We start from the raw sequence: 25,968 nt of genomic DNA, 5'->3' as shown, positions 1-25,968 counted from the left end.
GATTAGGGGAGTAGTTTAGTTATTGAGAAAAGGGACTGGCAAAGACTGAAGAAAAGTGACTGATCTATCAGCAGGATGTATATGTCTTTGGCCATGTTGTTTCAAAGCTGAGGATATCTGCGTGTTTATGTTAACACTGGGTCTCCTTGTCCTTGGAACGAAATTGCCTCATCAGCAGAGCCCCTTAGGGGATTGCAAGTCTACCCAAGACGTCATCCTCCTCTTATAAAAGGGGAAAACTGCCAGTTCTGGTGTCTCTGACCCCTTCCTCCCCCCTCCCTTCCACTTACAGAGCATCAAGGGGCGGACCTTACTTCTGCAAACTTCACATCTTGCTCTCCCTTGGAGTATTCATTTTTCTCCTAGCAGTTATTTGATCTTGGGCTGTTCCAACTTGCCTCTAGTGAATAAGCAGAGGACTGCATATTGAAAGACTTGAGTTTTCTCACTAGGCGCAGTTTTCTGATAGAAGGATGAGAATGTCTTGCAAGTTTTGAATGAGATTAAAGTTGAGAGGTCTTCTTGGATTATTTTTTTTTTCTTTAACATATCTATGTCTATATAAAGAGTAGTCTATAAGGACTTGTAACTGTTGAGAAGAGAATCAACATGACACTGCTGGAACCAGAAATGCAGATGACAACACTCCAATCAGGTACCACTCCAAACATAGCCTGTGGTTAATTTTTTCTTGTGAATCATAGTTGCTGAACTATATAGGAAGTGCCAGGAGGCTGTGTGACTTCAGATAAAGACAAATTAGAGAACCGTGGTGATTTCATGTGCAGGTTGCAAATGGTACTTTTTGGATGTTAAGTACTGCTCAATTTAGAGCTTCATCAGAGATAAAATTATCTCTTTTCTTCCCTTGTTGGTCTCAAGTGTTAAATTTACATGGCTTATGGAGATTACAGAACTCAAGTCAAAGCTAAGACTTGTTCTAAGGACTTTCTCCTCCATTTAGCTTTTAACTGATTTATGTGTTTTTACTGTTAAATATTTTCTGATTAAACATATTCTTGATACTTCGGAGAGATTTTAAATTGTGTAGTTTAGGAAAAACTTGTATTAGAAACTTTCCAATATTTGTTTTACATCTTGAAAGTCTGTTTCCTTGAGAATGCCAGTGGTATTTTGTTTGCATGATTCATTTGTAAGTCCTGTGGCCTTCTGGTGATACTGTGCTTACCCATTAGATATGTACAGGGTTGCATTTCTCACATGTAAGCCATGCTTGAATGAGAATTATCTGTTAATGGGAGCATGAGATACTTCTGTAGGGTGTTTTTATCTGAGGCTCTAGCACATTATGTAGTCATGAAAATAAATACATATGTAGATATAAATGGCTTTGTTCCGTGGATGGGAACAGAGACTGCAACCTTGGTAAGATTTGACCACAAGCTTGTAGTAGCCTAGGAGTTTGGGTTTGTGTACTCTTAATCTCTTGGGCAGCATTGTCTGAAAAGCAGCACATCGGTAATGCCAAAAGTGTGAAGATGTACTTGTTCCTGAAAGTCAAATGCCTTTTCATTTCCTTAAGTAGTGACTGGGAAAGAGACAAGTAAAACAATAATTTCTTAGTTTAATTCCCCCCCCAAAATTGCTGCCAAAATTACTGGGTTTTGTTTGGTTATTTTTGGTTTGTTTTGGTTTTTAGGGTTTTTTTTCCTGAATTGACCACGTTAATTTCCCTAACTTAATTTGTATGTTTTTAAAATACTTGTGAAGATTTTTTATGGCTATAAAGATCCTATATGACCTTTATTTTATAGTTCTGACATATTCTTTGTTGTTTAGAGAACCACAGTATGGTTTTTTTGTATCTCCTGTTGTAAATAGGAAAGACAGGCCTAGATCTTACATAGTGTTTGTCTCAATTCAGAAGAGGATTTGTACATAATACATCATTCCTCTGGTTGTACTCTTCCAGTCTGTGAATTTTGGAAGTAGGATTTAGACACTAATAAGGTGTTTGGTATTGAACAGGATGCATATGACAGGATAGTGTCTAATCTGGCTTTGTTGGGAAGAAAGCTCTTACGTGAAGGTCTGAAAAAAGATGTTGACTTTAACATGCATTGTTTCTAACAGTTTTTAAATTCACCCCCCCAACAAAGAACAGCCATGAAATTTATATTTCAAGGTTCTTGTAACTGAATTTGTGCATTATATTCTCAGGAAGATGACATAATAAGGTAACACTTGTTAAAATTAGAAAAACTGCCTTCTTATTAGTATTGCTTTTTCTCAAAACTTTGTGTGGCTGTGTTTCTTGTCTCTTCCAAATTAGGGTAACTCCTGAGGCTGTCATTTAATTCTGAGGGTGAGAGTTTCTCCCACTAAGGAGTGCTTGTGTGGAGCTTTTGCTTAAATCCCCTAACCCTAGTCCTAGATTATGCAGTGTTCAGTAACACTGAGGCAATTTCCTGGCAAGTTTAATTTACCTTAATGAGTGATACAGATTTATTGCACCTCTTCCATCAGCAGCCACTCTCTTCTCTTCTGGATCAACCACTGCTGGAAAAATCTTAAGCAAGAAGCAGGCAAATGTTTACATAAATGGATTCACAAGATTGGTGGGGAAATGGGAGTGTGACAACAGGAACCATGAGCATTATAAGTTTTAAAGATCTGTCTTGAATAATGGAAGTGTATTACAAGCTTCTAGATAAGGAAAACAGCTACTTGATGATGAGGCCAATTTGTTCAGCTGTAATATTTAGAGACTTTAGACGTTGTTGGTGGCTGCTCTTGTTTGGCTTAGTGAGGTAGCTGTGTGTTGGGCAAACTACTTGAGACTTCAGAGGCTGAACTTGGATCTCCTGTCTGTTGAGTGCTAGAATGAGGAAAATGACTTAGCTGAGGAAAGACTTAACTTCTCAAATCTTCTTCATCCTGATGTTCATCTCCAGAAGCCCTACTGGAAAAATGGAAGATGGAAAGTTATCCCAGTCAACTCCTCAAAGTTTCCAAACATCCGCTGAAGAAATAGGAGAATCATGACCTAAGCTGGGTAAATAAATTACCCTGGTAGAATTTATACAGCTTGCACTCCATAGACCAAAAATTCTTCAAGACTGCAGGTCATGAGGCTGTGCTCATTTACTGCTTGGGTATTGATGGGAGTCCACTCAAGAAGCAGGAGTATCTGAAGCCATTGGTCACCCAGGACGTAGTCTCTGTATTCCATGTTGGTGGGCACATGAAAAGCAACTCCTTTGATGCTAAAGATGAGAAAACATTGTTAATGTTTTGGAGAAAGAACTGAGGGGGAGCATTACAACTTTACTCTTCTGGAAGCAGAATAGCTTAAGCAGAGAGGGACTGTTTCTTCAGAACAAAGAATAACTGAAGCAATATGAACAGTGAGGTGCATAGTGTATTAACCAGAGAAAAATTAAAACCACCTGTCAAACTGAAAAAAAGGAGGAGTAAAAAAACCAATGCCAGTGCTGACAGTGGAGGAAGGAAAAAGTAAAAGTGAAAATCAAGCTGAAAAGACATTTCAAAAAAGCAGTAGACCCAGAAAAAAAAAAGCAGAAATACAATCAAAAAGGTAACCGCTCTATTTGACATCTCATTGGACAACTAAACTTATTTAAAGAACTGGTATTACTCATCCAGTCATTCAAAATGCAGACATACACAGTGGGGTGCAATTCCACATTCAGTTTCGTAGTTTTGGAACCAGCCCTGTGCCAGTTTGTGTGTTTTCATTCTGCTGACAATGAAGCTGATGTGCAGATCTGTACCAAGCTCTTAGCAGTGGGAGCTCTCTCTTTAGTGTTTTTTTTCTCAAAGAGTCACTTGGTGTTTTTGCTGCCTTGACTCTTTCAGCATCTGAATCATTTGTTTTCTTTATATTTATTTGCTGATTCCAAAAGCTTGCCGTTTCCTTCCCATTATCTACTTCGACCTAATCTCCCTATGTAGCCTCTTTTTTTGTTCCCCTGAAGCCTTTTTGTTATTTGTTTTATTATCTAATTATCCCATATAGAGATCTTGCAAATTCTTTTGCTGTTGGTCACTGTTCAGTCAGGATATGGACTAAATAGTTTTTGTTGTTACCTGACTTTGTAACAGACTGGCCACTGAAGGAATGAGCAATGAATGTTATGTTTTCTTTTCCTTTTTTTTTTTAATGGAGAGGCAAGAGTGCTAAAGCATACTTTATTTTGGACACAATCTACAATTTACTAACACTTAAATGTTTTTGAACAGCCATATGAGGGACTCATGCAACTGGGGGAAACCTCAGGAGTCTTGGGTGTGTTGCTGGCCTCTATGTGCAAGTTCTGTGTTTAAATAACAATCTTTCAAATATAATTTCACTTTCTTTTTAAGTGTATTTGGTTTTGTCACAAATTGCTTTTTATGGCTTCTCTCCAGGTGGCTGGGCAGAAGTGTGTGTGCAGTACACCTACAGAGGTGCAACCAGCCAGAGAGAAACCCTAAATTTCAGATCAGTTTTGCATGGATGGAGAAGAGTTATGGCCTCTTAGGGTCATGTGGAGTCTAACAGTGCATTGCCACAATTAATGGATGTTAGCACTTGGACAAATGGCTACTTTTGTTAATGAATTCTATTTCCTTATGGTTTTGCTCTTCTTAAAACCTTTGTTTACTGCTCTTGGTAGCTTTGGTTTGTTTCAGTGCACAACAATGTTTTTTGCACTGTCTTGGTATATATTGAACATTAAAAATTGTCCCATTTTAATCTTCTTTCTGTGAGCATACTGAAAAAAATTAAGATTGTTCAGTGTAGGGTAGTCTATTGAATAGCATCTTTGGATTTTGATATGTTTGTTCCGTTGACCTGCTTAAAAAAACCTTAAAAGTCTATTAGATATCAAGACAGGTATGCAAACCCAGAAGCAGGTGGTTCTAAACTGTCAGAAGTTTGGTTTAGATGAACAAGAGGGTTTTTTCCATGCATATTTAGAGAACAAAAGAAGAACTGTTTTGAAGTCAGCACTGTAGATGAGCACAGAAATAATTTAGTTCTCTGTAGTGGATAAAACTTGACTTCTGTGGTCTAATTTGCTTTGTATCCAGCTGGTTCTGAAAAAGGAACAATTCTTTCAGCTAAAAATTAGTGTTATTTTGAATCAAATGCAAAACTTAGCTCACTTTCTGGGGAAAAGTTGGATTTTTGAGCTACTTTAGCAGATTAGGGATATATTAAATTCAATTTAGGAAAAAGCAGTGCTGATCCCTTCATTCTTTCTTTCAAAACACAACTCCCAGGCTCTTTTTCTTCCCTCTTTATAGGATTTAAGTTGAAGTGCTTTAGGGATGTCAGCTGCTAAATTGCTTTTAATGGGAAGAAAGGGGACAGAGAGCATATCAGTGTATTCTTAGAAGGGATTTGTCCCCCTCCTCAGCTCTTTCACGAGTGACAAATGTCAGAGCTGCACTTTGTGGTTGGTGTTCTCATTCCTGTTTTAAATAGATTTGAAATTCAGTATTGGCTTTTAGTACATGAGGAATGACCTTTCCTTAATGCAGTAAAATGCTTTCTAACTTCATCTTGTCTTTTTCAAGCATCAATTACAAAGATTTTTTTTCCTTGCTGCTGTTTTCATTTTCTAATGAGAGGTTTTTGTGGTTGTGAGATTTTTTGCATTTCATGTTGTTTGAATAGTAGAACTTTTATTTTTCTTCCCTTTTCTTCCTCCCTCCTCCAGCTTGGAATTTCAGGATTGCAATGAGCTCTTGAATCAACAGAATTGGGATTTTGGTTTTGGATGAAGGGTGGAGCTGAGGGGAGAACATTCCTGGCTCTGTAGTTTGCCTCATTACTACTTTAAAAATAGAACTTTTGATTTGTGTTTGGAATCGATGGCATTTGGAAATGTACCCTTTTGTATCTAGGTAGCAAGTTCCTGGGAAGTGTAAAGAGTTCCCCAGTTACTGGTACAGCTCCCTGGGTGTGTATATTCTGAGTAGTGATAAAATGACTCTTCACTGGCTTTTAACCAGAATCCTGCATGTGATTCAAGGACTGAACAAAGTTATGTGAGCCTCATCGTCATCATGCACTGGGAATTCTTTCCGAAGCAGCAAATGGGATGTTCCTGAAGTCAGCTTTAAATATGGAAATTCTTGTGCTGCAAACTGCACAAAGTTCTGGGTTAGCTATTACAAGACGTGGAGAGAGGAGTGCACAGCTGTAAGCTGCACATTAGTGAGCTATTCCATTCATGAAAGATCTGAACATAACCTTTTGCTACCTTTTATCCCTGTGATTAACTGTTGAGTAAGCACATCACAGCGTGGTTGTGTTAGCCAAACTAGAGTTAAAGGATTGTACTGAAACTAAATATATAAAAGATGCTTTTCTTTTTTTCTATTTTTTTGTGTCATGAATGACAGTCTACAATAAAGAGTACTCATTAGAATAATTTAGTTGAGCAGTACCTATTTCTACTGACAACCTTAAACTTAAACAAGCAACTCCTGGAACTCTCTCTGTCCCTGTAGTAAGTATTTGTTGAAGCATTAAATCATCTTTTGAAAATAATATTTTTTTTTCTCCATGTGCTTTGAGAATACTCTGTTTATTCTTTTTATACAGCAAGTGTTACCCTATAGATTAAGAAAGAGAGTAGGAAAACAACCATTCAGGCAGCTTTTTGCCCTTATTCCTTCTGTGAACTAAGATTAACTTGCAGGGGGCCACAGACAGGCTGCACTTGTTCTAGAACAGTAGAGATGTGGTAGACACAAAATGATTATTCACTGACTGCTTTGTCTCATAACCCTTCTTATGGCTCCAGCTTACTTTAAAATCCAGCTCTGAGAATTAACTTTAGGGGTGTGTGTGTGTGTGCATTTTAACCAGTTTCCAGTGTACACAGTAAGATTGCCATCATCATACTGCAATTTTTGGTATCATTCATCAATTGTTATTAAAAACAAAACAAAAGCTTAAAAGGCATGTAAAGTCATGTCAGGTTTTATATGTTGTAACTGTAATCAAAACAGAGTCTTCCTTTCTGTGAAATTAATGCATTATGTATAATGTTGTCATCATACTTTGTGAGTTACCCACTCATTTACATGATGAATATGAATTAACTTTTCTTTAGGAAGATAGTTCAAATGCATTGGAAAAAAGAAGTTAAAAAGGATTACTTTCATTAGGTTCTTTTTTGGGGTCTTTAGGCACACTTGTATAGGAATTATTATCGATTGTATATAGGCTCAGACTGATTATTTTCATTTTTGTGGCTCAGGCAGAGCATAGTCATCTTCGTGGCCTGCCACTAACTTAGGTTCTGGATGAATATCTGAACGTGTGCTATGCTGAGTCTCTCTAAGGTGGTATGATGATTACAGCACATTCTTTGCCTGAAGGGATGCACTGCAGACACACATCCGTTCTGTCTCCCAGTTACCTGGTGACTCCTTGCTATCCAGTGTTTGCCACATTTAAGAGATGGCTAATGTTTAACAAAGTGCTCAAGTTTCCATGCCTGTGTGATAGCAGGAATTTGCATTAGAGTTTATAATTAGGGGTTTTTTTTTAATAATGGGATCCAAGTCCGGTCTACATTTTGATTGTAGACCTTAAAGTACAATTTTTTTATGTGTAAGCATCAATGTGAATCAATCTCTAATGTTCTAGTCTGTGTCCAGAGCTGTATAGATCAGTGGGATTATAGGTAACTCTTGAGGTTTTGGAACTGTCTCTGATGTTATTGTTTGATGTTATGTGGAAGCTACTATCAATGAATTTTTGTATTAACCTGTTTGCTGTCTGCTTTTACCAGTCTCAAATGACTCCTACAGCACAAAAAAAGCCCAACAAAAAACCCAGCCCAAAATCTGGAGTAACCTTCAGCTTCGTGTTGCATCTGGATTCTCCTTGCTTTGGAGCTGCTGCACCTCAGTTCAGACTTACAGCACCCTCTGCTGTTCTGATCTTAGGGCTCTTCCAAGGAGAGACTGGCATTTCTTCCAAATTGTCTTCTTAAATGGAGAAACCTCAGCTGGCTCTCTTGAGGTGGTCTGGTTTTTCATTTGTGGCTAAGGAAACACAAGCCCTGCTTTATGGGGGTGAAACTAGAATCTTTGCCTTAACAGAAGAAATATTGCCCTCCTTTCCCCTCAATTTCTTTGTCATGAGAACTTTACCATCAAAATCAATATAGAGAACTGGTTTAATTACATTGGCACAGCTTCCTTTTGTGATTAACTTTAGTGTGGTTTAAGGAAACTGTCTAATGTAGCAATAGTTGAGGTAGGTAGGAAGTTATAAAGCATTGGAACTGGAATTACCCTTCAGGGTGGCAGAGCCCCTCCCCTGCTGCTGCAAGTAATCCTGTCATATAGCCCCCGACATAAATTTATCGAGCACTGCTTTAAAAAGTGTTAGATTTCTCACTCATGCTGGACAACTGTCCTAGAATTTCTCTCTTCAGTTAAAAGTCTTCTAGTTTTCAATGTTAAATGTGTCAGTGGCTTTCAGTGCAAATAACTCCTCGTAGTTAAACTGATGCAAACCTTAATGCAGGCAAAATATTCTCCCTAGAAGAAACTCCATTTACTTACAATATTCTTAAAGTAGGCAAGTGCTAAAATAGTATCTGCTAATGTGACCTGCTTAATGGTTTTTTTGTATCTTTCTGTAGTGATGCTTATTTTAAATCAGATCCTCTGCATAATGTTAATGATGTTTCCCAGGCGTTATGCACCGCATTGGATCCCCAACAGGATATGAACCTTTCTAATTATCCCATGTGAAAAGTAGGTTGAGAAATGTATTTGTAATTCTTTGTAGTCTTCCATTTTCTTTGCCCTGATTGTTTTTCCTTAAAAATGAGAGTATCCCAAATAAAGAAGTTGCAGCTTCCAGTGAAGCACAAGCAGGCTTGATCAGTCTGTAATCATAAGTGACCTTGAGGAGGTTTTTTTTTTCTTTTTTTTTTTATTCTGCTGGAGATACTCTGGTTGAAACTGTTGTTCCTTGTCTGTGTTTTTCATTAGTTGAGATTTGGACTTTGTGTTCACTGATGTCAACTCAAATATATGCCTTTTAAAAATATATTGAGTGTTTTGATTTGTTAAAGTTACTATGTGATACTGAGGTACCACTGATGAAAGATTGCAACTCACAAAACATTTGGTTCAGAAGGTACCTTGAGCTAGAATTACTATAAAACATTCCCAAAGTTTAGAGCCTTCTATGTTCCTTCACTAAAAACTGAAATAAACAGAAAACTTTTCAGTACATCTTTGCTGATTTCATGTTACCTCCAAATAAGTAAGAACAAGATCCAGATCAGTAGACTCCTTTTGGAAAAACCACTATTCCTAATCTTACCTTGAAAACTGAGAGATTAATGAGATTCTGGAATATGTAATGTATGAAAAGTGGTCTCTAAGCCACGAAAACTTCAGCCCATTTAAAAGTGAAAGCATCTTTTAAGTTTAAGCTGGAAAGTTACTGGCAACTTTAAATGGACCAGAAAAGAACAGCAATTTTAAACAGACTTGCAGTGCTCTACAGAATTTGAAGTTTGTTTGTTTGCTGTTTAATTTATTATGATTTCTATATAGTGCACAACACATGATCTCCATTCTGGGATTTTAAAAAATTTGTTGTTCTTATGATTATTTTTCTTCTTCTATTCGTACTGGGCTTTTGCATTATGGTGACAGACAAAGTGGCTGCGTACAATAAGAGCCTGCTCCACTCCTCCCAGTTTTCCTTGGAGAGAGGCAGTCACTGTTTGCTGTGGTTGTTGATTTAGTGCCTGGGAAGAATGAGGTTTTTTTGGACCCCTTCCTCATCTCTCTCTTGCTAAGGGAGCCTGCGTCATTGAGAAATGTTTAACCTTCTGGCCTTGAAGCAGGACTGGAAACTTTGCTGCAAAATCTAGAAGCTAAAACTGGATCTTGCAAATGTTATTTATGTGAGCTACTCTTTCCTTTGATTTAATTGGGACAGGAGATTGCAGAGCTTGATTTAGAATTTTGAGTAGCAACTAATTTGGAGAGTTAGCAGGGGGGAAAATAATTTCTTTAGTGAAAAATGGTGAGTAACTGATTTAGGGGAAGAGGAGAGAAGAACTGGGAGCAGAAAACAGAAAAGTGTGGGAGGACTTAGTGGAGAAAAATGTCCTAAGATCATAATTCTGGCATTGTCAAGTACTTGAGTGCTTCTTTCTAACTTGTATCAGGAGGCTGGCTGTGCATAGTTTTATTCCTGTAACAGAAGTTGGTTGTGGAGAGCCAGGGGCCTAAATTATGGTGGGAACCTAATTTCCAGGGGTTGATTTAATAGCAGGTACTGCTTCTTGTATAATGTCTTATTTTCCCAGACTGCCCACTTTTTTCCTTCTGCCTCCTCCCCCATGCTGGACCATGAGGGTTCTTCTAACACTTCTGCAGAATTTCCAGAAGTCTGGCTGCCCTGCTGCAACTGCGCTCCATTAACTGAGAGGGAAGGACATTCAGAAATCCCAAACATTTCTGCAGCATAATCATAATAAATCTGACATATCATGAAACTGTTGTGCTTGTGCTAATTAAGTATCTAGTGTGCTTGTAGTACAAAGAGTAATCCTGATGTGCCCACAGAGTGTTGATTTTATTTCACATGCTCTGGCTGTCTATACACAGCACATGCCTGGGTGTTTATCTTCAAGATATTCCAAACAGAAATGTGGCAGCTCTGTCTCTTGGGACCCAATATCTTTATGGTAAACTAAAATAAAGAAACTAAATTGAAACAAAAATGAAGAAGCTTGTCTCAAGGGTGAAATAACACAAAGCAGTTTCAATTATTTGTTCCAATGATTTGTCGTGACCAGTGGAAGGGAGGGGACTGGGTTGTACTTTCCTTCACTCCTGTTTTGCAGCAGCAGTAGCAGCTGAGTGCACCTACTGCTCAGCCCCAGCTAGCCTGGACAATTGGACTTTAGAGGAGTCTAATTCACTTTTGAAAACAAAGCCATTAAAACCCCCTCACTTTTCTGATGGATCAGTGACTCTAACTCACTGAACTTTCTTATGAAACCTGGAGCCCTCCAAAAGAAGGAATGATGAGAGCATAATGCTAGATTATTTCATCTGGCTTGGGTAATAACACTTAAACTCTGTACTGAACAGTGAAGCTGAGGGAACAGATAAACAGTTTCAACTCTGAAATCGTAAGTAGGGTGAGAAAACTATGGAACTCTAGGTCATGGAGCCTATAAATGGTGGCAGTGGCTGGGTGGTAAGTCCAAGAGATGGAAAAGATTGGCTACCAAAGAATAATATACAGTGCATTATAGATTCAAAATATTAAGACTTAAATTAGAAGTAAGTGGTTCTTAGAAGGATATTAAAAATATGAGCATTTCCCCAGTATGAGGTTTGTCATGTTACAATTTGCTTTGATTTCACTCTGAGGTTGTTACCTATCTATGAACAGACAAAGAAGTCTCTGGAAAAAGGGTGGTTACACATCTTTCACAGAATGGTTGAAGTTGGAATGTCATTTTCTCCAACCCCCCTGCTCAAGCAGGTTTCCCTGGAGCCAGTTGCCTAGGACTGTGTTCAGGTGGCTTTTGAATATCTCCATAGATGGAGACTTCACAACCTCCCTGGGCAACCTGTGCCAGTGCTCAGTTGCACTCACAATAAAAAAATCCTTTCCTGATGTCTCTAGGGAACCTTCTGTGTTCCAGTTTGTCCCCATTGACTCTGATCCTGTCACTGGGTAACATTTGAGAGGAGTCTGGCTCTGTGTCCTTGTACCATTCCTTCAGGTTTTTAGATGGATAAGCTCTGTAGTATGGCCATGGCTTTCCTCTCCTGGGGACCTCAGAGCTTGAGCCAGCACTGCAGGAGTGGCCTCATCCAGGCTGAGCAGAGTAGGATCACCTCCCTCGGTCTGCTGGGAACATTCCTCCTAGTGCCTTCCTTAGCCTTCTTTGTCCAAGGCACATGGCTGTCTCATGTTCACCTTGGTGTCCAGTGGGACCCCCAGACCCTTTTCTGCCAAGCTGCTTTGCAGCCCCTTGGCCCCCAGCATGTGCTGCTGCACCCTCCTGGCCCAGCCAGTCAGTTTTCAGTCCACCTCACAGTCTCCTCAACTGGCTCAGACTGACTTCATCAGCTTCTCTGGGAGGGTCTTGCAGTGTCAAAGCCTCACTGAGTCAGGACAGGCAGCAGACAGTATCCCCTGCTCTCCTCTCTTACACCAGGTCTGTCTCTGCACTCTGTAGCTGAAACTTAAAGACAGATTTGCTGTTGCACCCAGGGAAAAATATTTTCTGATAGGAGAGAATTGTGAATTCATAGTCAGTTCTGGCCTTACTATAGCATAGTTGCTAAAAGTAAGCATATGGCAATGTCTGTTCTGTTAAAATTGGTTTTGTTCTAAAGAGTTTGTTCACAAGGGACTTCTGTTTAGCTGGCTGTTAGATGTACTGGGAGCAAGCAGCCAAATCCTGCCAGATCATAACAACTGGCAGCCATCTAAAAACCCTATCTTTTCCCTTTGCATGTTTGTCTATTCAATTAGATCCTCCACCTGTTTGCTTTTATGCAGTCCCACCTTAATGGTCCCTCTCTTGTGTCTGGATTCATAAAATAGATTTGGTAGCCAGGGGAGGGAGGATACACAGATTCCTAATTCCAGTTCGGACACACAGACTCTGTGTTATATGTAAATCTCTCTACTTGTTTTAACCTAGTTTATCCAACCAAAATGTTTTTTGAAATAGATTTGAATTTATTAGAATCCATAAATGCGAGGTTCTGACTGATAAGTTCTGGTAACTTATACCAAGGCAAGAAAGGAAGATCTTAAACAGGTGTGAGGCAGCTAATGGAAAATTGTGACTGAAGAGACTTCTCTGCACATTGTTTCAGGTGAACTTACAGATTTAGGAGGAGGCAAGCAGAACAGAAAGCTGATGTCTGAATTAGAACATTATGTTCAAAGCACACTTTTCTTTACAGTTATAAGCGCTTAGGCTACGTGCCTTCCAATGCTTTTAGGCCAGTTGGTGATTAAAACTCCTAAGATTTGGCAGGTTTTGCTGGGGAGAGGATACGCCCTCACAGCTACTTGCCTTTTTTCTTTGCTTTCGTGGCTGACATTACCAGAAATCTTGAATATGAGATAAAATTTGTTTTAAAAGTAATCATGCTCCTTGCAAAGGAGGCCAGTATCTTTGTCCCCCCTCCCTTTAGATAAAGGAAAGTAAACCTGTGGTTTGGTTGATGCAGAATAGGATTCACTTAAAAATGTAGTCTATGGAGAAGGAATGGTAGTACTGTCAAAACTGCATCTTCCTAAAGTGATAGGCAAGTGAGTCCCATGAAAGCATTAAAGGACTTCTTCCACTGTAATATGACAAGAATATTTTTCTTGCTAATCAAAAGCTGAGTAATTTAGCAGCATTCAGGTAAAAACTAAAATCTAGTCTAAAATTCTCCCCTTTTTGGGATTTGTGCTTTATGTTTCACTTAAGGTCTGAAAGGTCTGCATGTGTGGAGAGAGGATGAATCCATACAAGAAAGTATGGAAGTTCTTTCCAGGATCAGTGTGTCCATATCATGAGTTTAACCATATCATGGCTGTGTGCCTTGACATTGTCTCAGGCTCAATTTAGGTTGTAGCTGTAGATTAAAACTCAAACACACTATATTTTTATATTGGAAGCAAATTCAGTTGTTGAAGCCACCATGAGAGCTTGAGATTTGCATTGATATATCCAGGGAATAGCTGAATTTCAGCACTAAAGGAGGAGTTTGAGCATTTGATGTTGGAGGTGATTTATAGATTTTTGGCAATGTAAGAACTATACATTATACTATATATTATAAAGAGAAGTTTGTTTCCTATCTCAAATAATCCTGACAATAGCAGTTTTCTACTGTGAGGTGACATGAGCATCCATGATGAGGGAAAAGAAGGCCACTGCTTTCGCTGGCAGCTGATCACTGAATTGGTTTAGAGGTATCATAAAGCTTGGTCTCCTACTTTACCTCAACCAAGCCTCTACTGCTACCTGATTGTGACAAAGGACTCGAACCACTTTTAGAGAAAAAGTTAAGAGTTGAAAAAACCCACATCTAAAATGATTAGGGTTGGCTACTAACTTATTAAATGAATGGGATGGTTTATGGTCTTTTTAGAATTATATCTCCATTAGTGCAGTTTATTCAAATTGTGAAGAAAATCTCTGCTACCATAAGGGAAAGATAACCTTCAATTACAATCTAGATTCTGAGATTGCAATTCTGTATCAGATTAACCAAGAATAATGGTCACATTAAGCCTCAATAGCGTTGTTACTGCCCATGTAACCAGGGTGCTTGGAAAAGGAAGTAGCTTTCTGGGCAAAAGTCAGTCCTGTAATGAAGGTTTACCTAGTAGCAATTCTGCTAGTACAAGCTGAGAAGTAAATGAAGGGTTTGCTAATCCTTCCACAAGCAATGTGTGAGCACAGAGTACAGCCTGGCTGTTTCCTCTCTTGTTTAGGTACTTTAAAAATAGACTGCATTTTCCAAATGTTTGCAGGTAACCCTCTTGTGCAGTAAGTGAAGTAAGTAGGAGGGTTTCATAGAGAAGAAACCTTTTATTGCCTGACATTTAAAGGATGTGGGAGAGAGAAGTGCAGGATAGCTTTTGCTCAACAACCACAGGAATTAGTGACATAACTTCTCAAACTCTTAGACATGCCTTAACATGAGGGGAAGGGTATCTTCTTCCTGTCCTTTCCCAGTTACTCCCTCCTAAAACCAATTTGCTGTTTTAAGACAAATTCAAATTGCTTCCTTTTCCACTCTATCCTGCTCACTAACCCCGTTGGTTTGGCAGCCAGAACTTCCTCTGTTTTTCTGCTCTTGAGAGCAAAACCAAATGTTTTGGACTTTGCTGTTTTCGCTTGTTCATAGTGGTTTAAATTAAAGTCTGGAATATCTGTAAGAGGAAATGTTTTGAAATGTTTTGAAAAGTCTTGTGCTCAGTGTTCTCCACTGGTCACAGTGTATACTCACATGTCAGTGCTGTTCACTTAAGAGTTGGACTCGATGCTCCTGGTGGGTCCCTTCCAACTCAGTATTCTCTCTCATTCTGTGTGTGTGATTTCTGCAACCTCTGAGTGTTCCTGCTTGTGGGCAGTGGTGGGGGTGGGGAAATGCACATCTGCACCTGTGTGAGCACATCTGCCTACCCCTGGAGAAGCTGAAGTTATTTGGGGAGCATGTGGGTGAATTAGCAGATAAACTGTAGGCAGGAAGGCTGATAAGAACAATTTTAATTTGAACCTTGAGTGACTGTCTCTGGCTTGAAACCTCTGATTCTTTTATAACAAGTAAACTATTGCTCTTTGGTAAGAGCAAGGAGCTGTTACTTCCTTTGGTCTGAGTAATTATTTTACAGCAAAATGGATAATAGCTGAACTAAAGGAATATATGGAATTCTGTTGTGATTCCAGCTGGAGCAGCTCTCAATTAAGGCCCTGCACTGGAGATACTCAGCCCACATTTGTGATGTGGTTCTTGATGTGTGAGCTCTCACTGTGAAGCTTGTTGGCTTAGCCAAGGTAATTTGAGCTAATCTTTCTAACTTTGCACTGGAACAGAGTGAGAGCATTCATACAACCAGTTCTGGGGGCTCACAACGGGGTGGTAACTCGAAGAAGGGCTAGTAACTTTGAACTGTAAAGAGGTATGCAACTGTGTTTGCATTTAACCAGAATTTATCAACCAAAATGGTAAAAATAAGTGGTGCTTGGATATGTGTTTTTAATTTACTTGCTTGTTTTTGTTGGGCTTATATGCTCAGTGGGCTGTAGTTGTTTGGGAACTGGTTGTAAAACTTCTTTCTCTTAATCCCTCTGCTTGTGTTCTACCCTCTAGTGTGAAGTTTTCTGTCATGGACAGAGTCCTTCCACTGCTTTGGTCAGAGAATCCACCATTTCTTCTCTGGGCTCAAAATCTCTTCTTGGGCAACGCTTTTTTGTAGTCAAGGAGTGTTTTTGCAGCTTTTTAGAGCACAGAATTGACAGAAGTGCTCTCAGTGGTTTTCTGAAGAAAATCCAACTAAATTAACCAATTTGTCTTTAAAAGTTGCACCATTTTCTTTGGCTACATAGGTGACACCTTCTGAGCAGATGTTCCCCTCACATGTAGTAGTATCAGGAGCATGTGCTACATAATGCTTTTGTTTGCACATGATCTAGAGTATTACCTCTGGACCATTTCCTTCTCTTTATCGCACCCAGCTTGCTCAGTGCAGTGGGTCCTGGAGGAAGGAAGGAGGAGAGGCATGGTGCATAAGTGAACCAACATCTTTGCTTCCCTTCCTGTGTCTTTTCCCTCTTTTCAGCTCTTGTAGCAATATTTCTGGAGTCCCTTTGCAGTACTGACATCTGAGCTCCTGATCTAGGGAGGAGAGAGGTGGGAAAATCAAAAGTTTTGGCATTGTTGTGGCACACTTTGCTCCTTGGGTCTGCAGAGCCTGGGAGAGAGGCAGGGCTGAGTTACTCATTGTTAGCAGAGGGGGATGGGATTGCTGCTGCTGCCTTTCCACACCTCACTTACCATGTTGACTTGCTTTGCTGGTTGGAAACTGCTTATCTATCGAGTTAATCAAATGCAGATCAGAGTTGCATTCCTTGGGCTCAACTGATTCTTCTTGGTCCAGTGTTTTGCAGATAGGGATCGAGGATTTCATGTGCTTCGTGTCTTCAGGGAAAGGCAAACTGACATCTTGGCTGAATCCCAAGGAATGGAGTGGGTGGCAGAGTTTATATATGGGCTGGGGGTTGATTTGGCTCTAGCTGCTGTGTAAAGTTCACTTTGACAGCTGAAAGATGCAGAGAGAAGCACTTTCAGAATTAGAGACAGTGAGGTAATGAGAAAGTGACATAGGGAAGGAAGTGGAGGGGAGGTGGGGGGGAGGGAGGGCTCAAAACTCGCCTTGACATCATCTGATAGGTTTTCTACCCTGTGCAGCAGCTATTTTTATGCTTTCAACTCACAGTAATTACAGCTCAATGACAGCCAACTTGCCAAAAGCAGGGGTGGTGGTATATCCCAGAGTGGGTTGGAGGACTGAAGAGCTGCTCAAAAGTTACAACAAAAGTCCAGGTTCCCAGGCATGATTCCTGCTGCTGTGACCTATTTTTACATCTGCATGCTGGTTTAGCATTGGCTACCTGTCATGTCTAGGAGTTTTCTGAAAGCTGAATGGCAGCACTAGCTGTCACCAGCTGGTTGAAAATGTAAGAGTAGGTAAATTTCAGGGTCTTCCTGAGAACTGGAGAAGCAAAAATGTTCGGTGCTCCCAGCCTCACTTTTCTTCCTCTTCCTAAAGATCATTGTTTGTGGGAGGCATTGTTGGTGGATCCTGGGAATATCCACAGTGAACTCACATTACAGAGATGTGATCCCTAGCTGAGAAATAAGCAATGCAAGTGTCAGTGTGCAGTCTGTATTTATTTTGAAGTATAAAATGAATTGAGTTGTAAGACATCAAAGCTTCAAAGTGATGTAGTGCAGCATTCTATTATTTTCCCAGCTTTTGTCTGCTTGCTAGAAATCTCAGATCTTCAAATGTAGTGGGCTCATACTTCTTTCTCAGGATTTATCTGGCTTAGACCTTGGCTGAGATCTCTCTCATGTTGCCTGAGTAAGTTTTTAGCAGTACATTGTTTCTATTTCATCACTAAATTATGTGCATGCAGATCATTGCAGGTGTTGTGTCCTGTGAGAACATTATTACTGGGGGAAAGAGGAGAACCTACATTGAACTGCAGAGAGGACTGGAGGTGAAAGGAGGAGAAAAATGCACATTTGAAGGTGGTGGTGGAGATTGTGAACACATTTTCTGCTTAATAATTTGAATTTTAAATTGCAGTATTTTTGGGGGAAAGAAACGAATGATGCAGTTTTGTGTTACAGCTGAGCTCATCCAAGGTCTGCCCTATGTTAAGTGTGGCCTCTCTCCCCTTCCCCTGGCTTTTGAAGATAGATACAAGAAATTAATTAATTAAAATTTGTGTGTATTTGAGGTACCACTATCCACTCCCTACTTGGAGTGGTGCCTCAAATGCAAGTGCTGCATTCCATGCCCTCCAGAAGGAGCAGCAGTATCTGTGCAAGCCTGTGTGCTCCTGATGCAGCATCTTGAGGAAGAATACATCCCTACATTCTGTGTCTTATTTCACACTTGAGAGTCAGAGGATGTACAGCTCAATTCATGTCTCATGGATAGATTATGAAAACTGGGCCTGATGTTTTTCAGATGAGAAATCTGTGCTAAATACTTAGGTGCCCTTGGTAAAGGTGGTTGTTTTGCCAACAGCACTTCTGCCAATTCCAGGGTAAAAGTTGTGCAAGACACTGAATGTTGGGTGTGCATTGGTGGGGTTGATCCTCCTTTTCTGGAATGGTTAAGCAACTGAAACTGTTGTTGGAATTCTATCTCTGCTGTCAAATGGGTTTTCCAATCTATCCTACTGATTTCCAGATAACTGTCAAAGTTATTTGTTCTTACAGTGCATTGATATTTCTGTCCATGTGACTGCTGATCAGACTTTCAGATCTCTCACCAGTACACCAAGATCCAGTAAAACAAATTAAACTTTTAAAAACTTTTTTTATGTTTATAAACAAGTGAAAATGGTATCAGTGTTTCATACAAGACAGGTTGCTTTTGGCCTTTACTTATCTCTTAGATTCCATGTTTTGCAAGGAGAAAACCACAAGTGCTTGCTTGTGTGTAAGAAGGTATCCTCCAGTCTAGGCCCTGTCACATCCATGTCCTCTTTGGAGTGCTGTGGCCCAGATAATTTGGATGATTACTCCTTCTTTTAGAACACTAAATAATGCTGTGGGACAAATTTGATACTGTAAGACAAAATTTGAGAATATCTTCCTCAGCAAATGAAAGATTTACCTAACTACCATTGAGCCAGCCAAGTGTTTTTCTATCTAAGCTGTTTTCTGCACAGGAAAAAAAGAAAGGTGTGTCTGTGTACACATCTACAGTTCTGCAATAATACATTGAAAGGATCAGATCTTCATCAGTTCTTAAAGTTTTCTTCATCAGAACTTGGACAATGTCTTCAGGCTGCTTTGGCAATACCTGGCTATTGGCAGGTTTGCTGCATGAGCAGCCAGCTCATGTTTCTCAGGTTTTGTATGTTGTAGTGTCCTGCTAACTCAGAGGCTCTGGTTGGCAAAATAATAGTAGGTTCTGACGTCTGTAGCTGAATCTTGTCATTTTTACCATCCAGATAGTGTATTCTTGCCAGGAAATGTAGAACTGGGTCTGGCACTGGATAATTGTTCTTTAGTTACTACAGTTATGGGACCTCCCTGCTCAGAGTATCAGGCCTGACTCAATGTGCAGTTGTGTGTTGCTGCTGAAAGGGGAGATCTGGACAATGTGTTCCTTTATCTTCTCCTTCATCCTGTCTTTAGAACTCTTGTGGTGTGCTGGCTCTCTTTCCCAAGGCAGCTCTCCACAGTGCCGTGACTGCTAATGCTCAAGCAAAAACAGGCTCTTCTATTTATGCAGTAATTTGACCTTACTGGCTAAAGTTCACTGTGGGACTGAACCTTAACCTGACTTTTACAAATCCTAACATTAAGATGAAAATTTCTGTTGAGTATATGGTGGTAATTCAGGAGTAGTGCAATTACAGAGCTTTATATTGTCACCAAAAGTGTATTTTTTACTCACGGGAAGATTGGAGTTTGGATTCTTTCCTGGGTGAAGGTTGAACGTTTCAAAGTAAGAAGAGTCTGTTGAAAATACTCAGAAATGTCACTGATGCCATCTAGCATTTGGTTGAACAATACTTTTCTTAGATATTACTTTCATTATTAGAGACATTTTTCCCTGATTGTAATTCTGGCCTTGCTTTATAAAATGCCTTGAATGCCTCTCAGACTGTTTGGAAAGGAGGAAATTTTGTCTTGATTGGGATGGGAACAGAATATGAATTGGAAACTGTTCCTGTAGTGTTTAGAGTATTCATATTTTTATTTTTGTAATATCTGTGTGGTTATCTTTGTTGATTACTATTCATTTTTTTCCTGGAAAGAAGATAACAAGAGTATATATGTATTTTTTTTAAAAAAATTTTTTAACCCCAGACTTCATTGCACTTCTTATGATTCATGCTTAGCAAAATTAAAAACCAACATAGCTACCAGCTGTACTGGTGAGAGTACCTCCTGGTTGTTGTTGCTCACCTGGAACGTGGCTTTCTCTGGACACTTCCAATTCCAGTACCATGCTGGGCAGTGTGTATAACCAAAATTTGTCAGCCATGTGGCATCTGTTCATGACACACATGAAATGAGCTGAGGATGAGATGGCTGCCCCCATACAAACACAGATTCTGAAGTTCTAGTGCTTGCAGTAGAGGGTTATGGATTTGAGGCTGCAGATTATCTTCAGGTAGATGTTTCTGCTAGGTTGGGAGAAGGGATTTATGGAAGGAAGGGGTGAGAATTTGTGCTTGCACAGAAGTAGCCTCCTCTTACCTGTGTGTGGTCTCAGGTCAAATGCATATGAAGACTCTGCTTCTTGGATTATCAGTTTAGTTTTCTCCACAGATAATGCTCTTGTTTCTAAGGGTTTAAGCAAGAAGGGAGAAGAAGCTTCTGCACTCAGAGCAGGGGTATTCTCCTGGCTGTGTGCACAGCGTGCTTACAGTCGGGAGATGCAGGGGGAGAGAGGGCTCTGCTCTATCACATGATATTGCCTGTCTGGCAGGTGTCTGCAGTGTGAGTAGAGAAACCAACTGTTCACTATTTTGGGTGAATGAGGTTGGCTGTTACTGCAAGTGGCCCCACAAAGAAGTCCACGCGTCTGTTGATACGCAGTGCTCTGCACACTGGGTGCCTGAATGCTTGGAGCTGCTTGCTGAAACACTGAAGTTTCTGTTTCAGCTTTGAGATCATAGGAAGAAAAATTTTGCCAAGAGCCTTGCTGTTTTTAATCTTTAGATGTTGGCTGTCAGGCTTTGTCTGTGCCTACAGAACCTCTCTGTTCTGATGCAAGCACAGCCTTGGAATCAAGCAGTAAACTGATTTTTTTCTGCTCTACCGCTTGGTGCAGTGACCGAAACCTGGTAGAGGGGGATTGCAGTTGAGTCTCTTGTGAGGATTAAGCACCCTTCCACTTGCCTGGACGCCTCCTGTGATACAGAATCCGCCTTCAGGGCCAGGGACTTCCTCTAACATGTTGGACAAAGCCAAGACACTGCAGCCTGCCTATGTCGGGATTGTGCCGCTCGCAGAGACTGTGTCAAAGCAAGGCAAGAGCTGTTCAAGCACGTATCAGGATTCATACCACAGCTTACGAGAAGGTTAGCAGGCTCTGCTCTCTTAAATCCCTGTATAATTCATTTGTGGGGGTTTTTTTTTTTTTTTTTTTTTTTTGTGTTGTTGTGGGTTTTTTTCCACTCTTGCATATTGCCTGGTTTTTGCTTGCTGGGCAGTAGTCCAGATTTTGGGTTTCCCACTGACTCCTGTGACCTCTTGTCCCTGAGGGCATTCAAGCATGTCACTCCACAAGCCTGGAGCTTTGTATGAAGTGACTTGCAGTGCTGGGATCTTGAGACAATTGCATTTGGAAGTTTTGGTTTCAAACTTAAAATTTCTTCTTCTCCCCTACATCTGTAGGCCTCTTGTGGGCAAGGTTTTAAGGCTGTTTCATTAAAGGTGTAAAGGCTTATTCTGGAATGGCAACTGTGCCTTGAAGAAGATAAGAGTACCATGTTTTAAGTGTCTCTATGTTCTTGTTTTGATAGTGTGCAAGGAGTGTTGTGTATATATCGAAATATGATTTTGTTTTAGTTGATGATATGCTACACATGTGTGATTTTTTAAAATGAAGATTTAACAATTCTGAAAGATTATGTAGACAGAGAGAAGGTCAGATTCCAGGGAGTGATATCTAAAACGAAAGAAGAGGATCTGGAGGGATTGAAAAAGATTGAGAAGATGAAAACAGGCAGTGATCCATTCATAGTGCACAGCATTATAAATATCAACAAACAGGAACTGGGAAAAGATTACAGAGAAAAATGGCAGAACATCACAAAAAGCCAATGGCAAGCAGCAAGGTTCATGTTTTATCAGAAGTACTGGATCTGTCTAGCTACAAGTGAAATTTTAGTAGGAACTTGCAGAAGGAAACAAAGATCTGGAGTACAGTGGCCTCAGAATAAGGTGATGACTGATTTTAAGGAGGGGAGAATAACTTTCTGACATTTTGCACAGCAAAGCAAGATAAAGGAGGGGTAGGTGTTGAGGACAACAATCCAGATAGAATAAGGCCATGTTTGTTGCATAAAGATGGTCAGTTGTGGAAGAGGATTTTAGCAGTTGCATTTAGAGGATTTTTCTCTGGTATGTAGTCTAGGCCTGCTGGAGCTGCCAGACAAACCTGTTAGGTTTCTGCCCCCAATTGTCACCCCCCACTACCAAGCCTATTTAACATCTATCAAGAGCTAGCTTGTTGTTAATTTTTAAAAATATTACTATTTTTGTTGCATGTTTTCATTGGAATATTCTTTGTTGAAATACTATGGAGAGGGAAAAGAAAACTGAAGTCCAAGTCCTCAAATTCAAGTTCAGGAGTTATAAATCCATTAGTATAGGCAGTGTTCCCAGATTTCTTTATCTGCTTTGGAGACAGAGCTGCAGCACATCAATCTTCAGAGGAAAAAAACAACCCAAAATTTAAAAAAAGCCAGAACTTGCATCTGTCCTGTATTTGCCGGCATTGGTTTTCACAGAAGGTGAGCACTTTGCATTTGGATGTACCAGGATACATCTTTCATCCAATCACTAAATATCACAAGCTGTACAGTGGGAAAACAAGGAAAAAGCAAGTCTGTCTTACTTTAATCAATATAAAAAGGTTTGTTGCTGTCTCAAGTTGAAGTTAATTAAGGCCATTGAAATCTTGTATAATTCTGGTTATTTGAAAAGCTTTGTTGACTCTGCAAAGTCCAGCAATACCATCAGCTTATCCCATGGCTAATTCATGATGCTCTAATGTCACGTGTGATAAGGAAAGCTGCTTTCCACCAGCTACCAAATGAAGGTTAGGAAAGAGAAATAGATGCTGCCAGCTTCTTTCCTGTCAGATGAAGAAAATAATAACAACACACTAGGTTTGCTGCTATTCCATTCAAGTCTCCTGCAGTCTCAGGATGCCTGTTGTACTTATTCTGTAGCATGCACTGTATTTTGCAGAGCCAGTTTTTATGGGCAGCAGAGGAACAGATGCATCCATGTGTAAACCCTTATGGAAGTCCAGAATTAGCATTGAGCTGAGACTGATGACTGTTGTGCCTTAGTTTTTGGTCCCCTTAAAAATGGGACAGCTTAGTTTCATTGTCACCAAGACAGAAAAAGCATGCATTTCTCTTCCTCACTCTTAATAAAACTGGACAAATAAGGGCTGTCTATACTAACACTGACAATGCTCATCTATTCTCTTAATGATTCTCATGAGAAGCAGCTATTTGGACTAGACTACATCTTGCTTCCTGATTTCTGGAAAACAGATGTCTCCTAAATCTGATTTATTTCTTTTTTTTTGAATTAGGACTTGAGATTGAAGTTTGGGAACTGGTGATCCTTTCTACACAGAAATGGATTTGACATGCAGAAGTCAAAGAACTCAAGCTTGTGTTTTTCAAAGTATGTGTTAGGGCAGTTATTTGCAAAATTCCTAGAATTCAGGAATCCATAAACATGTTTTCTATTCAAGAATGCCTTGGAGTGATTTAATCTTCAAATACTAGAGCCCAGTTTGCCATTGCTAGATCAGTTAACACAACAATATGGTAGCCCCTCAGAGATATGAAGAGGGAATTGCAGAAAGCTACTCAAAACCCAGTTAGCATTCACATGAGTTTAGCTTAGAATTAAGTACTTCCAAAACTAAATTCCAACTTCTCCACTTCTGTACTACATCTCTGTACATCTGTGCTACATGCTCTTAAACTAAACACGTTTTTTTTTGGTTTTTTTTTTTGGGCAAGTCCTCCCTTCAAAAACATTCAGTGTGACTGGGGGCCTGACAGTGAAACTCACCTGTCTTTTTCCAAGATTTGTATCTCAGGGCCCAGACACAGGAACAAGTTCCTGCATGCCATCTGATCTGGACGAACTGTGTGCACATTCTTGGTCCACAGCAAATGGGAGGTAATTCGAGTTAGCTTTAGCCTTTGATGAAACTATTAATATCTGTTCAGTACTTTGAAGAGATCAGGAGTCGTGCAAGTGCTTGTTAGCATTTAACTTTCTTCAGGAGTAATCTAGACTTTATTGTCATTACACCTGCAGCACCTGAAGGTCCAGCTGGCCCTGGCCCCACCTCATCCAGGAGGGCTCAGGAAACCTGCATGAGTAGAGCTGGAAGCTCTCAGTCCCAAGGAGATCCCCAGCAAGAGGGCAGCCCCTGCATCCAAGGCATGTCACAGGAATGCAGGGTGACATTTTTCTGTAAAGGGTGATCTGTGTCTTCCTGCTTCAGAGTGGACCTGAAGTTGCTGTGGGGACGTGTGTGAGCAAAGCAAATTCATGGATAAGCAGTGTCAGAAACCAGTCACAAAACACACAGATGCCTTTCTGAATTATGGCCTAATGCATCCCACTGTTTGGAATTATTTATGCAAATAGTGCTCTGACACATTAAAACACAGAAAATGTGTTGAATGTATGGGGAGCTGATCTGCTCTGGCATTTCTTACGGCAGATCCAGAGGCACACCAGACTCCCTGTATCCTCTTGCTCCAGCCACAGCCTGTGACTATGCTTAAAAGTAAGAGGTGCAGTGACAGTAAGATAATGATATATTTATGTGAAGTGGCTTGAAGTTGACTCAATTTAAATTTATTTTTGCTTAATAGCCGGTGTGCCTCATTCGGCTGTGAGGACTAGAGGTGTTTCAGGGTATTTGTTAACTCTGTGACATGAGTGGGAAGCTTGGGGAAAGGGTTAACACTGAATGACCAGGGTTTTTGTAAGTCAGTTGTTATCAGTGGAAGAAGAGTCATAGCATTGTCCCTGGAGCTGAATTCACATCTTTTTTCAGTCCTGATGCTCTAATGTGTTTTTGATTTTTTTGGATATGACATGTTTTCCCCTCTTGCAGTTTACTAAACTATTCCTGTCAGTGTAATGATCCCCAGCTGTTGCTTTAGCCCTAGCTATTTTCATGCTGGGAATGGGAAGAGGAGGAGGAGAGGGACAGAGGCTAACTTGTTTACCACACTGTGATCTACTTAATTTGTCAAAAATGGCTATTACAGTGCTTTCTGTAGTGCAAAGTAATACCAAAAGGAAAGAGTTGCAGACTTGGACCTGCAAGAGTAAGAGATGGAAAGACTGAACACATGCAGAAAACAAAAAAGAGTAGAAACTGGGTGTGGTGCAATGAGTACAGCTGTCAGTAGCATTTATGCAGGCAATGCTTTGAACTGGTAATGATACCAAGTAAAATTTCCAGTAAGTATTTTCCTACCCTGTCAACTGAATTTTCTTCACAGTGGAACTGAGCTTCACATTCAGTGGCAGTGGTGCTGAGGTACTGATAATCTCAGCAACTGGGACACATATTAATAAAGCTTGAAAACACTTGAGTGGCTTTCAGATTCTTGATTTTTTTTTTCATAATTATCTGTTGTTTCTTTTTTCAAGAAAACATCTCTATTTATACTTTTAAACAGCAAATGACTGATGCTTAGACTTCCCAGGACCTGTTGAAAAGCAGATGCTTTTTTTGAAAATGGAACTATGATATTGAAACTCAGACTGTTTTCTTTGCATCCACAAAAAACTTCAGAGTCCTTGCCCGAAGATGAGGGTCAGTGACAGGAGTGGGTTTTCCTTCTGCTTTTGGATCCATCTCAGGCTGCCTGTGTAAATCTTATCTCAGTATTTTTATCTTCCACAAGATCTGTCAGTGGTTACCTC

The 25,968-nt window shown here is 40.0% G+C and overlaps 1 protein-coding gene across 3 annotated transcripts in view; it reads left to right on the top strand.

Moving 5' to 3' along the window:
- Positions 1-25,968, top strand: part of MRTFA (myocardin related transcription factor A) — a 77,486-nt gene that overhangs the window by 7,971 nt on the left and 43,547 nt on the right. The window contains exon 1 of one of the 3 annotated variants that reach the window (XM_030961094.1): positions 20,830-21,341. The exons of the other annotated variants lie outside the window; for them this stretch is intronic. Coding sequence (XP_030816954.1) covers positions 21,215-21,341 — 127 coding nt within the window. The 5' untranslated portion in view covers positions 20,830-21,214. Of the gene's footprint in view, positions 1-20,829; positions 21,342-25,968 lie in introns of those variants that run through there. 3 annotated transcript variants of the gene reach the window in all.

The sequence above is a fragment of the Camarhynchus parvulus genome, chromosome 1A, assembly GCF_901933205.1.
Source record: "Camarhynchus parvulus chromosome 1A, STF_HiC, whole genome shotgun sequence".
Lineage (NCBI taxonomy): Eukaryota > Metazoa > Chordata > Aves > Passeriformes > Thraupidae > Camarhynchus > Camarhynchus parvulus.
Note: the sequence above shows the minus strand (reverse complement) of the source record. Positions and strands in the feature narration are given on the sequence as shown.